This window comes from Theropithecus gelada, chromosome 6 (genome assembly GCF_003255815.1).
Source record: "Theropithecus gelada isolate Dixy chromosome 6, Tgel_1.0, whole genome shotgun sequence".
In the NCBI taxonomy this organism is placed as follows: Eukaryota; Metazoa; Chordata; class Mammalia; order Primates; family Cercopithecidae; genus Theropithecus; species Theropithecus gelada.
In genome coordinates, this window is record NC_037673.1 from 62,489,036 (window position 1) to 62,503,017 (window position 13,982).

At 36.3% G+C, this 13,982-nt stretch overlaps 1 protein-coding gene across 1 annotated transcript in view; it reads right to left on the reverse strand.

Moving 5' to 3' along the window:
* Positions 1-13,982, reverse strand: part of ADAMTS6 (ADAM metallopeptidase with thrombospondin type 1 motif 6) — a 326,707-nt gene that overhangs the window by 116,449 nt on the left and 196,276 nt on the right. Inside the window, exon 12 of the mRNA XM_025388157.1 lies at positions 3,737-3,844. Within this exon, the coding sequence (XP_025243942.1) occupies positions 3,737-3,844 (108 nt within the window). The remainder of the gene's footprint in view (positions 1-3,736; positions 3,845-13,982) is intronic.

The window sequence follows — 13,982 nt, forward strand, 5'->3', positions numbered from 1 at the left end:
CAACTCTGAAATTAGAAAGAGCTGGGCTGAAGCGTCAGCTATGCCATTAAATTACTGTGAAATTTGGAGCTAGTAAGTCTTATTTTTCTCTTCTGTAAAATGGAGTTAAAACTGTACCTACCTCATAGGTTTTTTCTTAATATTAAACAGAAGAATGATTGTAAAGCACTTAGCAATATGTGCCAGGCATAGTGTAAGTACATTTTTTTTTTTTTTTTTTTTTTTTGAGACGGAATCTTGCTCTGTTGCCCAGGCTAGAGTGCAATGGAGTGCAATCTTGGCTCACTGCAACTTCTGCCTCCTGGGTTCAAGTGATTCTCCTGTCTCAGTGTCCTGAGTAGCTGAGACTACAGGTGCCTGCCACCACACCCAGCTAATTTTTGTATTTTCAGTAGAGACAGGGTTTCACCATGTTGGCCAGGCTAGTCTCAAACTCCTGACTGAAGTGATCCATCCGCCTAAGCCTCCCAAAGTGCTGGGATTGTAGGCGTAAGCCACCACGCCCGGCCGTAAGTACTTCTTAAATATTCATCATCTTTGTCATTATTGTTACTGGGATGTCAATTATTTTTAGATGGCACGTATACAAACTAACCACAGAAAGTTGACCAGATTAATTGAAAATTCCACTCTAATTTTGTCACTAGCTCTTTGCAGGGCTGTTTTGCTTTGGGTCAAAATTCTGAAGTCTGGTTTACTTTCCAAATATTATAGCCCTAAGGGCAAAATCTCCATTTGGCAACAGTAAATATGCTTCCTTCTTAAGGAGAAAAAAATAACAAAAATTAACAACAAAAATTCATACGAGAGATAACATGGTCAATACAGTTAGTAAAAGATAAAAAATAAAGAAGTGTTCGGATCACATGTCTAGTTGTTTTTTGTTTGTTTTTTCTTAAAAATGCAGGCTGATTTAGTTTTCTGAAAGCTTCTTCATAAGTTCAAAGTTAATGATAAGGTTATTCTGAGGGCCATCTACTACTCTATCCTTTTCCTTTCTAGGAGTCTGCATTTGTATTTTTTCATTCATTTATTCATTCTTTTTAAGACTTATTAGTGTTATTCCTAAAACTTTACCTATCTTCCAGGTCTCTGGAAAAACAACAAAGATTTGTTTTGTAGATTAGTTTTAGATAGTGATATCCACTATATTGGCCTTGTGATAGTACACTCTTACATTATGAATATAAATGACCCCTTGACATATAAATTTTGCCATACTTATAAGGTTTTTAAATAGTTTTTCATGGAGGCCATGGGTTCTTTGGAGGTATGTCAGAAGCTGACAAGGTCCAAAGACAGGGTAAAGGGCAGGCAAGGGGCTTTTAAACCACAGCATTTCCATTTTTTCAAATGTATATATATTAGAATTCTACAGACTTCCTTTATGGATCAAAAAGTTGATGACTAACCTAGATTAAGAATTTGAATCTTTAGAAATCAAATATATTTTGCCCCATTTTATTCACTTTCTCTTGTTTGTGATCATTCTTATTTATGCTTAGAAGTAATTATATTTGGCCAGGCGCAGTGGCTCACACCTGTAATCCCTGCACTTTGGGAGGCCGAGGTGGGCAGATTATGAGGTCAGGAGATCGAGACCAGCCTGGCCAACGTGGTGAAACCTCATCTCTACTAAAAATACAAAAATTAGCTGGGCATGGTGGTGTGTGCCTGTAATCCCAGCTACTCAGACAGGAGAATTGCTTAAACCCGGGAGGTGAAGGTTGCAGTGAGCCAAAATTGTGCCATTGCTCTCCAGCCTGGTGACAGAGCTAGACTCTGTTTTTTAAAAAAAAGAAGTATTACATTTCCCCTCTATTTGCTTATTGAAATTTAAATTCAATTTAAATTCAATACTGTTAGCTTTAAAATTGTCTGAGAGTATTTCTAGTTATCCTTCAAATTGTAATTTCCAAGAAATATATCATCTCTACCATATATATGCATATATATGCTATAAGATATGACATTTGAGGGCCCTGCTATTAAGCACAAAGGATCGGTATTAAATATGTATTTACAGTATAATTTATTGGTGGAGCTGAGCTATTTGTTCTCAGATAGCCACTACTAGTGGTTTACTGTGGACCATGAACTTGATCATGAGAATAATAATAAAATGGTAAATAAAGAAATAGATTCTCCCTGTGACTCTCCCTCTTTATGGTTGTGTATTTCTTCTAAGCAGAGATTGAGGTAAATTGACAAGAATTATTGGTTCCAAAATAAATATAGATTGTTGTTTCAAGAATGCAATTCCTAATATTTTCTATTACTTCAGTGAAAAAAAGTAGAAGGAATTTTTGGTAGTGCATGAATTTCTTCGTATTTTTATTGGCTACTTACAATATCTAAAAAAAGATTCTAAATCCTTTTTAAATTACCCTATCAATTTATATATTTAGCATAATTTACCAACATTTCCAAACTTAGCATGGAAAAGCCATCAACATGGCACTAGGTGATGGGTCCTGAATGAAGCCGTCCGCAAGGATTAATAAACTGTGACAGCTGCCCAAAAGCTTTCATTCTTTTTTATTCAAACATCAGATTGCAAGCTGAAACTCAGTGTAATCCTTGTTGAAACTAACCCAGCTAACATGGAAGAAGTCAGAACTGAGAACAGATGACAGTGATAGTTATTACAAATTCAGTCTATAGAAATAAACTCTAGAATTTAAATTTACATAAAGAGCAATTCCTAGAAAATTTTGAGAGTGGTACACAAACTGCTACTATCTGTTTCAACAATTGTTGTTGTTGTTTCTTTTTTAGAGACAGGGTCTCTCACTTTGTTGCATAGGATGGACTCGAGCTTCTAGGCTTGGGTGATTCTCCCACCCGAGCTTCCCACTTAGCGGGGACTGCAGGGGTGGGCCACTGTGCCAAGCATGTTTAAACAAGTCTTAATAATTATATTTTTGAAAACTAGATTGATGAAACAAATTATTTGCTCTAATTTCTATGGCCAATTAATTAATTAATTATTATTTTTCTACTAGTCCCTTCTCTCATACTGCAATCTAAAAGTGACTTTAAAAGGGGTGTGGTGGCTCATGCCTATAGTACCAGCACTTTGGGAGGCTGAAGTGGGCAGATCGCTTGAGCCCAGGAGTTTGAGAACAGCCTGGGCAACATGGCAAAACTCCGTCTCTACCCAAAAATACAAAAGTTAGCTGGGCATGGTGGTGTGTACCTGTAGTCCCAGCTACTTAGGAGGCTGAGGTGGGAGGATCGCTTGAGCCCCAGAGGCGGAAGTTGCAATGAGCTGAGATCACACCACTGCACAACAGCCTGAGCAACCAAATGAGACTCTGTCTCAAAAAAAAAAAAAAAAAAGTGACTTTAGTAATACTATAGTTATAAAGTCTACTTCTGGGTCGCATAATTTTCTGGGGAATTATTTACCAGAAAAACTAGACTATGTCATATAAGTAAACAGACTATATTACATAACAAAAAGATTGCTGTTGCATTACTTTTGGTACAAATGTAACATACATATACCAACAGAAACGTGAAACTGACATAAAAGATAGTTACCAACTGTAATTTCCTAAATAATGCATATTTCAGCTACCAAGGTATGACAATTAACCTATTGTTCTAGGAATTAATTATTTTTAAGTAGATTTTAAATGAATATATAAGACTTCCTAGTGGTTGAATATCAGCACCAGGAATTTATCACTTTTGTATACATGTCAAACAGGTAGTAAATCATTGAGCTTACCCCTTTTTCAATATTCCCAGTTTGACACAGTGTCCCCTCAGCTGCTGGAATACTGTTGGTGACACAGCGGTTGCTTTTGCTGAGGCACCAGAGCTCTCTACACACTTCCTAGGAAAGAAGGCAAAAGCAAGTTGATCAGAAATAGAGTCATGTCCAGTTCTTCCATAAAATACACTTAAAGTCACTCTGCATTACTTTCAAAAGAGACCCTAGGTACCTTTTGCTGCTGAAGCATCAGAGATGGATTTTGGAGGAGGTTTTTATGAAACATCTTGCAGTATCATTTAAATATTTGTCTTTATAATTCTTATTTTAGCAGATAAAGTATATCTTAGCTTTTAATATTAGTTAGGATCTTTCTACAATAGTGTATAGAAATTTCATTAATATAGATGAGTAGGGAGAAAACAATGACTATGTAGAAAGGAAATATGTGTTTATTACACTCAAAAATATATAATAATATAAACTTACCAATTACTAATAAAGAGATTCCAGGAAAATGACTTTTTAGATCTACCATAATATTCAAATGAAGACAATTTTAAAAAGCAGGAAAATAGGCCATGGAATGGATAGGAATTTAATGTAGGAATTTTTTAAATTTTGAAGTATATTTTGGAGTAATTTTTAACATTCATATATGCCTAAGTACAATCTAGCAACATTATTTTCAGTACATCAATATAGCCTACCTCCATGAAAAACAAACTTGGTTTTGAACAAACGCTGCTATTTATAGAATGTTTTGGGTATGCTGTGTGGAGTTGTCTTGTTTCCTTTCTTATGATTTTCCATTATGCTACCTCAGCATAGGAAAATTACAACACTTGTTCTAATATTGACAATATAAAATACTTTTTTGTTAATACCGTATTAACGTATCAGATTTTAAAACAAGCTGTCCAATATTATTCCTATATAAAGCATTTCAACAGCCCCTAAAAAGCTTACTTTTGAAGAAAGTACTCAAATTTTCAGTTTTTTAAATATGTAATCACCAACTAGCATCATTACCAATGTTACAAGTTTTTAATTTAAGCTAAAACAACCTAGTATAATATATATTTATAATAAAAATATGATTATCTGAAATGCAAAAGTAAACTAACATGACATTTAATCCTTTTGCTTTTATTCCTCAACTGATCTTTTAACTCTCAAAACAAGAACTCACGTTACAAACCCAATCAGAATTAAGGCAATGAAATATCAATGTCACTAGTTAACTGGTCCTACAAATGGAAGTGCCCCACAGAGTATAACGAATTGAGGGGATCTCTTTGGGTTCCTCTTTAGGGTGCCTCCTACCAGGCAGAGAGGAGACATATAGCATCTATTAAGGGTTTTTTTGTTTTTGTTTTTGTTTTTTGAGACAGACTCGCTGCGTCACCCAGGCTAGAGTGCAGTGTCACTGCAACCTCTGCCTCCTGGGTTCAAGCAATTCTCTTGCCTTGGCCTCCCAAGTAGCTGGGACTACAGGTGCCCGCCACCATGCCCAGCTAATTTGTGTATTTTTAGTACAGACGGGGTTTCACTATGTTGGCCAGGCTGGTCTTGAACTCCTGACCTCGTGATCTGCCCCCCCCTTGGCCTCCCAAAGTGCTGGGATTACAGGCGTAAGCCACCGTGCCTGGTCCTATTAGGCTTTTTAATACCTGAAAATGTTTAAACTCCATTTGGAGAACTAGTGGCCTAGAGAGAGAGAAAACATTAGAAAAGAAGATCATGGGCCAGGCGCAGTGGCTCATGTCTGTATTCCCAGAATTTAGGAGGTTGAGGTGGGAAGATCGCTTGAGCCCAGGAGTTAGAGGTTGCAGTGAACTGTGATTGCACCATTGCACTCCAGCCTGGATGACAGAATGAGGCTCTGTGTCAAAAAAAAAAAGAAAAAGAAAAGGAAAAAGAATAAAAATAAAATAAACAACAAGAAGAATATGGTTTTTTAGTTTATATTTATTAATATTTTCTTGTAGTTTAATATTTATAAAACAGTAGGAGTAACATTTAAGGGCTTTGAAATATTGCTCCATGTATCAAAAATCTATCCAAATTCAAGGAAAAATGTGTCCGTAAAAATAGAGAAGCATTAATAGAGATTAATATAGATTATGAAAAAATTTCAGGCCGGGCGCCGTGGCTCACGCCTGTAATCCCAGCACTTTGGGAGGCGGAGGCGGGCGGATCACGAGGTCAGGAGATCGAGACCATCCTGGCTAACAGTGAAACCCCATCTCTACTAAAAATGCAAAAAATTAGCCAGGCGTAGTGGCAGGCGCCTGTAGCCCCAGCTACTCGGGAGGCTGAGGCCGGAGAATGGCGTAAACCCGGGAGGCGGAACTTGCAGTGAGCCGAGATCGCCACTGCACTCCAGCCTGGACACAGAGCGAGACTCCGCCTCAACAACAACAAAATTTCATCCATAGTCCTGGATGATACTCCTGATCTTTTGTGATCTTTATTAGGTTGCATTCTTACTTTAGACAAAGGTAAAAGAAGCCTGAAGTTTACTTCAGACAAAACTTAGCAATGAAAGTTCCAGTATTGAAAAGGACAATACTTATCTATCTATCAGGAAAACACACTATTTAGGTTACAGAAACTTTATTTTCCAAAAGTGCCTTGAAAATCTCTACCCAAAGTAGCAGGTGCTTAAGATACTTTTTTCAAAACCTTAATCTCAAGATTCACAATAGAGCCCTCTTAACTTTTAGAGAATGATGCATTTTGAAAACTAGATCCCCACTTCTAATGCATTTTGTTACCTTGGTGGACTCCTGGGGATTCAAATTTCATTAACGCATTAACTTCTCAGAAATCACTGTTTAAATTATGGGAGTGGAATTCTATGTTGAGGAATACTCCCAAAATGTAGAACTAGTCATGGAGAAGGCTCTGAAGAGTTTTCAGATAGCTCTAGAAATTGGAATCTCAACTTGAATAAGAAAGATACTGATGGCCAATTTAGGAATGTTTCCCAAGATTTTTTACTTTTTTTTTTTTAAAAGGATACTCTCTTGAAAGATAAAAAGAAAATTTCATTTCATACAAAGTAAACAAGAAGTACAGTTCCTGAATGAACTTGAGATCAATTTCACACTTTCAGAAATATACTTCTTTCTCTATACTGCTAAATCCTAGAACATGGATGATATATTTGCATAGGTATGTCAGTTTCATTTGCACATGCACATTAGTTGCTGAATAAGCAGCCTAACATAGGTTCCAGGCTCTAATGAAGTTAAATGCATGCTGAAATTGTTTGCCTCTTGGGGAATTTGCATGGCAACCATCATAGTAGGCAGATTTCCCTAAATAAAATATAGGAGGTGTTGAAGTATAGTGAGAAAGAATGATTTTCTTTTTCTTTTTTTTTTTTTTTTTTTTTACTATCCACCAGCTTAGCTCTAGTTCTTTTCACATACTCATGAATCCTGATAGAAGTTAAGATTTATTAAGATTAGTTTCATAACCTCTGTGAATTAACAAATCAGCACCTGCGTGTTAGAATCCCCTTGATAATCCTAAATTTTGTTTTGGGAAGACTCTGTAGGGGAAATTCGGGTCTTTATGCTTGCTCTTGAGTTTAAGGAAGGAGAGAGAAGTTACCCACAGTCACCACTAAAGGACATTTCCGTTATATGACACTGGAAATCTGAATTGGAATCTCTAACGTTATGGGGTCAACTTCTAATCAGTTAGAAGGAATGCCTGGCAATACAAAAGTAATAGCATTTTCCCAACGCATTCAAGAATATTTATCAAGAATCTGCTATGCACCAGGTATTATATTGGTTTTATAAAAAAATAATAATCACTTAGAATTAACAGGCACTTCAGAGGAAAAGGTAGGTTATAGTCAGACATGTAGCCCAAATGGCACGGATTGGTATTGCTCTATGATAAAGTTTTTAATATTCTTTGACAAAAGTAGAAGGATGATGTCAATGTGAACAGGTGCTTGTTTAGTTTTGAGGTCTCACTGCAACCTCGAACTCCTGGGCTCAAGAGATCCTCCTGCTTTGGCTTTCCAAAGTGTTGGGATTACAGGTGTTAGCCACCATACCAAGCCTGGACAGTTTTTTTTTTCCACAAAACTTTTTTTTATTATTTTAATGGACTGTCCTTATTTGTTAAGTTGTAATCTTTTTATTTTATTGGTGTTACAGTAGACTGTAAAATTCCCAAGGGCAGGGTCTGTACGCTTATGGCAGGCTTTGCAAAATGTTCCTTCCTGGCAAAATTAAGAATTGGCATCTCTATCCTTGTCTGCTAGTTTTTAGAGGGAAATTTTCCTTGCCTACAAAAGTCTAAAAGTTTCTGAATGATCCGCTGCCCAAGACTTTTTAAAAAATTTTTTATTTCAGTAACGCTTGGGGTACAAGTGGTTTTTTGTTACATGGATGAATTATATTGTGGTGAATTTTGAGATTTTAGTGCACCTCTCACCTGAGCAGTGTACACTGTACCTAATGTGTAGTTTATCTCTAGATCCCTCCCACCCTCCCCCTTGAGTCTCTGAAGTCCATTATATCACTCTGTATGCCTCTGTATATTCATAGCTTAGCTCCCACTTATACGTGAGAACATACAATGTTTGGTTTTCCACTCCTGTGTTACTTCACTTAGAATAATGGCCTCCAGCTCCATCCAAGGTGCCGCAAAAGATATACTTTGATCTTTTAATGGCTAAGTAGTATTCCACAAGATGTATATACCACAGTTTCTTTATCCATTCATTAGTCAATGGGCACTTAGGTTGGTTCCACATCTTTGCAATTGTGAATTATGCTGCTATAAATATACATGTCCAAGAGTCTTTTCCATATAATGACGTATTTTCCTCTGGGTAGATACCCAGTAGTGGGATTGCTAGATCGAATGGCAGACCTACTTTTAACTCTTTAAGGAATCTCCTTTATGTTTTCCATTGAGGTACTAATTTACATTTCCATCAGCAATGTGTAAGTGTTCCCTTCGCCTCACATCCATGCCAACATCTGTTGTTTTTTGACTTTTTAATAATGGCAATTCTTGCAGGAGTAAGGTGGTATCTCACTGTGGTTTTAATTTGCATTTCCCTGATGATTAGTGATGTTGAACATTTTTTCCATTGCCCAACACTTGATAATCAATGTTCGTTTAGTTGTATCTGTGTGTTTTGTTTATCAATGCTTTTAATGCCAATTTCTTCTTATATCTTGCCACTATCTTCTGAATCCAATTTCTTTCTTTTTGACATACATCCATTAGCAGTTAATTTAGTAAGTGACACTTTTTCTTATTTTTCTGAACATCTTAATTGTATCCTCATTTTTAATGTATTTAAATTGAATATAGTAGGCTGACATTTATCTTACCTTAGCATTTGAAGGTGTTAAAATTCATTGCCATTTGACTTCTGTGGAGGCTGATGAAAAGTCACTTGTCGGTCTAACTGCTGTTTCTTCTTTATAGTCTTTTTTTTTTTTTTTTTTTTTGAGGCAGGGTCTCACTCTGTAGCCCAGGCTGAAATGTAGTAGTGTGAACACCGCTCACTGCAGCCTTGACTTCCCAGGCTCAAGTGATTCTTCCACCTCATTCCCCCAAAGTAGCTGCGACTACAAGCACATGCCAACATGCTCAGCTAATTTTTGTATTTTTTGGTAGACACAGAGCTTTGCCATGTTGCTCAAGCTGGTCTTGAACTCTTGTGCTCAAGGAATCCTCCTGCCTCAGTCTCTCAAAACACTGGGATAACAGGCATGAGCCACCGCACCGGATCTTTATAGTCTCTCTTGTTGCTTTCAATATTTTTTCTGTCTGCTTTAGGACAATTTCATCACCGTATTTTTTTTTTTTTTTTTTTGAGACAAAGTCTCATTCTGTTGCACAGGCTGGAGTGCAGTGGTGCCATCTTGTCTCACTGCAACCCCTGCCTCCTGGGTTCAAGTGATTCTCCTGCCTCAGCCTCCTGAGTAGCTGGGATTATAGGCACCTGCCACCACGCCTGGCTAATTTTTGTATTTTTAGTAGAGACGGGGTTTCACCATGTTGACCAAGCTGGTCTTGAGCTCCTGACCTCAAGTGATCCACCTGCCTTGGCCTCCCAAAGTACTAGGATTACAGGCGTGAGTCACTCTGCCTGGGCTTCATTACTGTATCTAAGTGTTCTTTCTATTTATCTACTTGAGATTCATGCTCTAATTTCTATGTCTTTCTTTGATTCTAAAAAACTATTAGTTATTATCTCTTTTAATGTGTATCTTTCCTATTTTTTCTTCTAAAGCTGCTATTCAACTTGCATTAGACCTTCTCATTTCAATCACCTATTTCTTAACCTGTCTTCGATATTTCCGTATCTTTTTGTCTTGGGTCATTAATTTTCCTAACCTGTCAACTTCATGGTGGATTGTTTCCTTGTGTTGTATTTTTGTATTCACGCTTATCTTCAGTGAACATTACTTTTTCTTTGTGTATTCTGTGCCTCTTGAATTGCAGAAGTGCATCTTCATTTATTTCTATCACACATCCCAAGGTTTTCACTGAATCCATTTGTCATGTTGATTTATTTGATCAGCACCATGTAGGCTTTATACGGTTTTACTTTCTTCTTATGTGAGGCACAAGCCTGGGGCTTCAGTTTCTTATGGGTGCCATTTTTTGCCTCATTAAAGCATTTGCACAGTTAAATCTCTACTGGCATTTGTTCCCAGCATCCCAATCAGCTGATCCTTTGCAGCCTTAACCTCTGTGGTTTTTAATGCTTCCTTCTTAGAGACATTGGCTTTGGAGGACATTTGCCTCCAATAGAGACCACTTTCATAAAAATTAAGAATTGGATCCAGACTTTAGCTTTATCAATCATCTTTTAAACTATAACACAAATGATACAAACGATGTGTATCTTCACAGTTTCTTCATCTGCCCTCATGGCTGCAATAGAAAGCTTAGTGTTTTAGAAATAAAGCCACTAAGTAAACCAACATGTTCAATTAAAAAAAGACCTTTCTGTAGGCCTAAGAGTCTTTAATGCTATCGACTATTTCTTTAAATATGAGAAAGCTTGCCTGATAACTTCAAATCATTAATATTCTAGGAAACAATCACACATGAAAAAAACAAGGCTCATGCATTACACTGGCATCATTCCTCAGTTGTTCCTATGTCCCTTCTTATCACATGTTGTAGCTAAATGAACTAAATTTAGTTGAGTTTATTAGTTTTATTTTATCTAGCATTTTTGTTTTCATACCTGAAGGAATGATTGTGTTTACTGTTTGTCCTGTTGTTGAAACTGGAACTACTTTCCTGCAGTTTAGAAAGTCAATTTTATAAATGACTGGGGAAAAAAATGTGCAGGTCAACCTAGAAAAGAAGTCAGTTCAATCAATGCGTAAAAGCTAGAGGCAGCAGATTACAGTTCTATATATAGAATAATCTTCCAAAAGTCAGAGTGAACCATGATGAACTACAAAACTGAATCCCTATCACTGTAGCTACTTCAGCACATATTTCATGATCGCTTAGCAGGGATGTTGTAGGCAGGAATAAAAGAAAGGAACTAATGTTTTTTTTTCAGGGTATACTATCAACTAGTATGCCAGGCATATTCATATTTGTGTCTCATTTATTCATCATGGTAATCTCTTTAGAAAATGTGAGAAACTTTAGGTTCAGAAAAATTTAGCAATTTGTTTCAATTCTAACTAGATATAGATTTGAATCAGCTCTGCTCGATAATCAGTGTCCAAGATAATCACCACACACCTAAGCTACTTTCCCATTTCTCTTAAATGTAATAGAACTGAATAATGGCACTGGCCAATTAAGGCTGATTAGTAATGGTTTGCTTTTGTATTCCAATAAAATATAAAACCTCACTAAAAATAACCTTGTAAAGAACTAAACCAGGGCTTTTTTGATAATACAATGATTATTTCACAAAGACTCTTTATAATTTCTAAAAAATGTTAGAATTACCTTTTCTAATGTTTTCATTATTTTTAAGAAACTATATATGTTAAAGCAGACTAAAAAATGGGAAGAGAAGCTCTTCTATTTACCGAGGAAAATTAAAATTAGCAGCTTACACAAGGGGAGGAGGTGACATCATAAAAGTACAAAATCATTTTATAATTATTATGTCATTAAGGAAAGCAGTATGTGAAGAGAAAATGGTGTCTTTATTGTGTCTGCAAAAAAGAGTCAAACTCCGTAAAATATTTGACAAGATTTATTCTAGGTCAAATATGAGTCATCAACGGCCCATGATAGGGCCCCAGGAAATCCTAAGAACATATGCCCAAGGTGGTCAGGCTACAGCTTGGTTTTATATGTTTAAAGGGGTGGGGAATTCCAGGTCATAGGTGGAGCAAAAGATTTTCTGATTGGCAATTGGTTCAAAGAGTTATTATCTAAAGACCTGGAATCAATAGAAGAGAATGTCTGGGTTAGGATAAGGAACTGTGAAAACCAAGGTTCGTATTATGCAGATGAAGCCTCCAGGTAAGCAGGCTTCCAAGAAAGAATAGTTTGTAAATGTTTCTTATTAGACTTAAAAAGGTTAATTCTCTGCTGGATCAGGGAAAAGACCTGGAAAGGGAAGGGGATTCTCTGCAGAATGTGGATTCTCCCCACACGAGACAGCTCTACAGGGCCACTTCAACATATGCCAAATAAATAGATTTTAGGGTAAAATTCTTCCATTTTTTTCAGGGCCTGCTATCTGTCATGTGATGCTATACGAGAGTCAGGTTGGAATTTGGTATCTTATTGCTACAGAGAGTCTGTTTCATCAATCTTAAGATCTCTGTGTTAATGATAATGTTGGTCAGTTGTGCCTTCCAAAGAGAGGACGGTATAATGAGGTATGTCTGACCTCACCTTCCCATCGTGGCCTCAACTAGATTTTCAGGTTTACTTTGGAATAACCTTGGCCAAGAAGGAAGGCAGGGGTATATCAGCTGGTTGAGGAGCTTAGGATTTTATTGTTGGTTTACAGTTGCTGGCTGGCTTTAAAATTTTTTTAAAAATAAACTTTAAAGAATAAAAAAGAGACATGCGCACACTTTCGGCCCTTGGGAAACTCTAAATTCTACGCATGTTGGGTCCTTGATTCTAAATATGAAACATCCTCTTTGTCCACATTAGCCTATCAGTAACACCTCTCAACAGCTGCTTGCAATAAACGATCCTGAAGGTAAAGAGGGAAAGCAAAGCCCTAAAGGTCAGGAAGGAGCATCAGTGCTTAGAAAGGTTACTTATCATTTGATCACACAAAGGAAAATTGAAAACCAACATATGGTGACCTTATGGCCTAGTTCCAGGTGTTTAGTAGCGAACTGAAGAAAGAGGATAATGTACCCTTATTTTTGCCTTAAATAGTTTAATCCTGCTATGTTACAGGTAATAAGAAATTTAAGTGCAACAGATCTTAGAAAGGCAAAAAAACAAAAATTAAACTAAAAAAAACCCCTTAATTCACAAATCCCATTTATATAACTAATCACCAACTTAAAAGTATTCAAAACTGACTAAATGGTCAAAAAAAAAAAAAAAAAAAAGAAAAAAGAAAAGAAAGAAAAAACCTCTAAGAAGCAAATGCAAAACTAGTAAATTACTAGTAAAAACTAGTAATCTTTAAAGATACAAGTGATCATGGACTTATGATTTTAGCTTAGAATTTAAGAAAAAAATCAAATAAACTTCTTGTCAAGTGTATGCCTGATAAATATATGTTTGGATTTCAAAAGAATATTGAGGTGCTAAAATAATTACATACCTTTTATTCCCTAAGCCCGTATCAAACGACACTGTAGAATATTTATACCACCTTAAAATCTTCAAAGAAAGTGTGATTTTATAATCTTTCTCAGTTTAACATTCCAATATTTAATAACTTGAAATTCTTCCTAATACCTAATCTACAACCATCCAGCTGTAAAAATTAAGACAACTGTGGGATATTTTATGCTCTTGGTAGGGAAGCAGAACAATTTGTTACTAGCAATCAAACTGTAATAAGCGTTCCAAAACCAGAAAATGGTTTCGAGGCCAACATTTAGCTTTCTTTTTTACAGGCTACTCAAACTCATTTTCTCGTTCCCTTATACGTACTTCTCAGTATTTCCTTGCTATCCTCTCCCAAGTTGTCTGTATCTCTTAAAAAAGTTGCATAGGTGGCCAATGATACCCCCAAGACTCGTACAACTAACATACAATTATATGAAAGAATTATTCTCAATAATAATGCAATGACTGAATC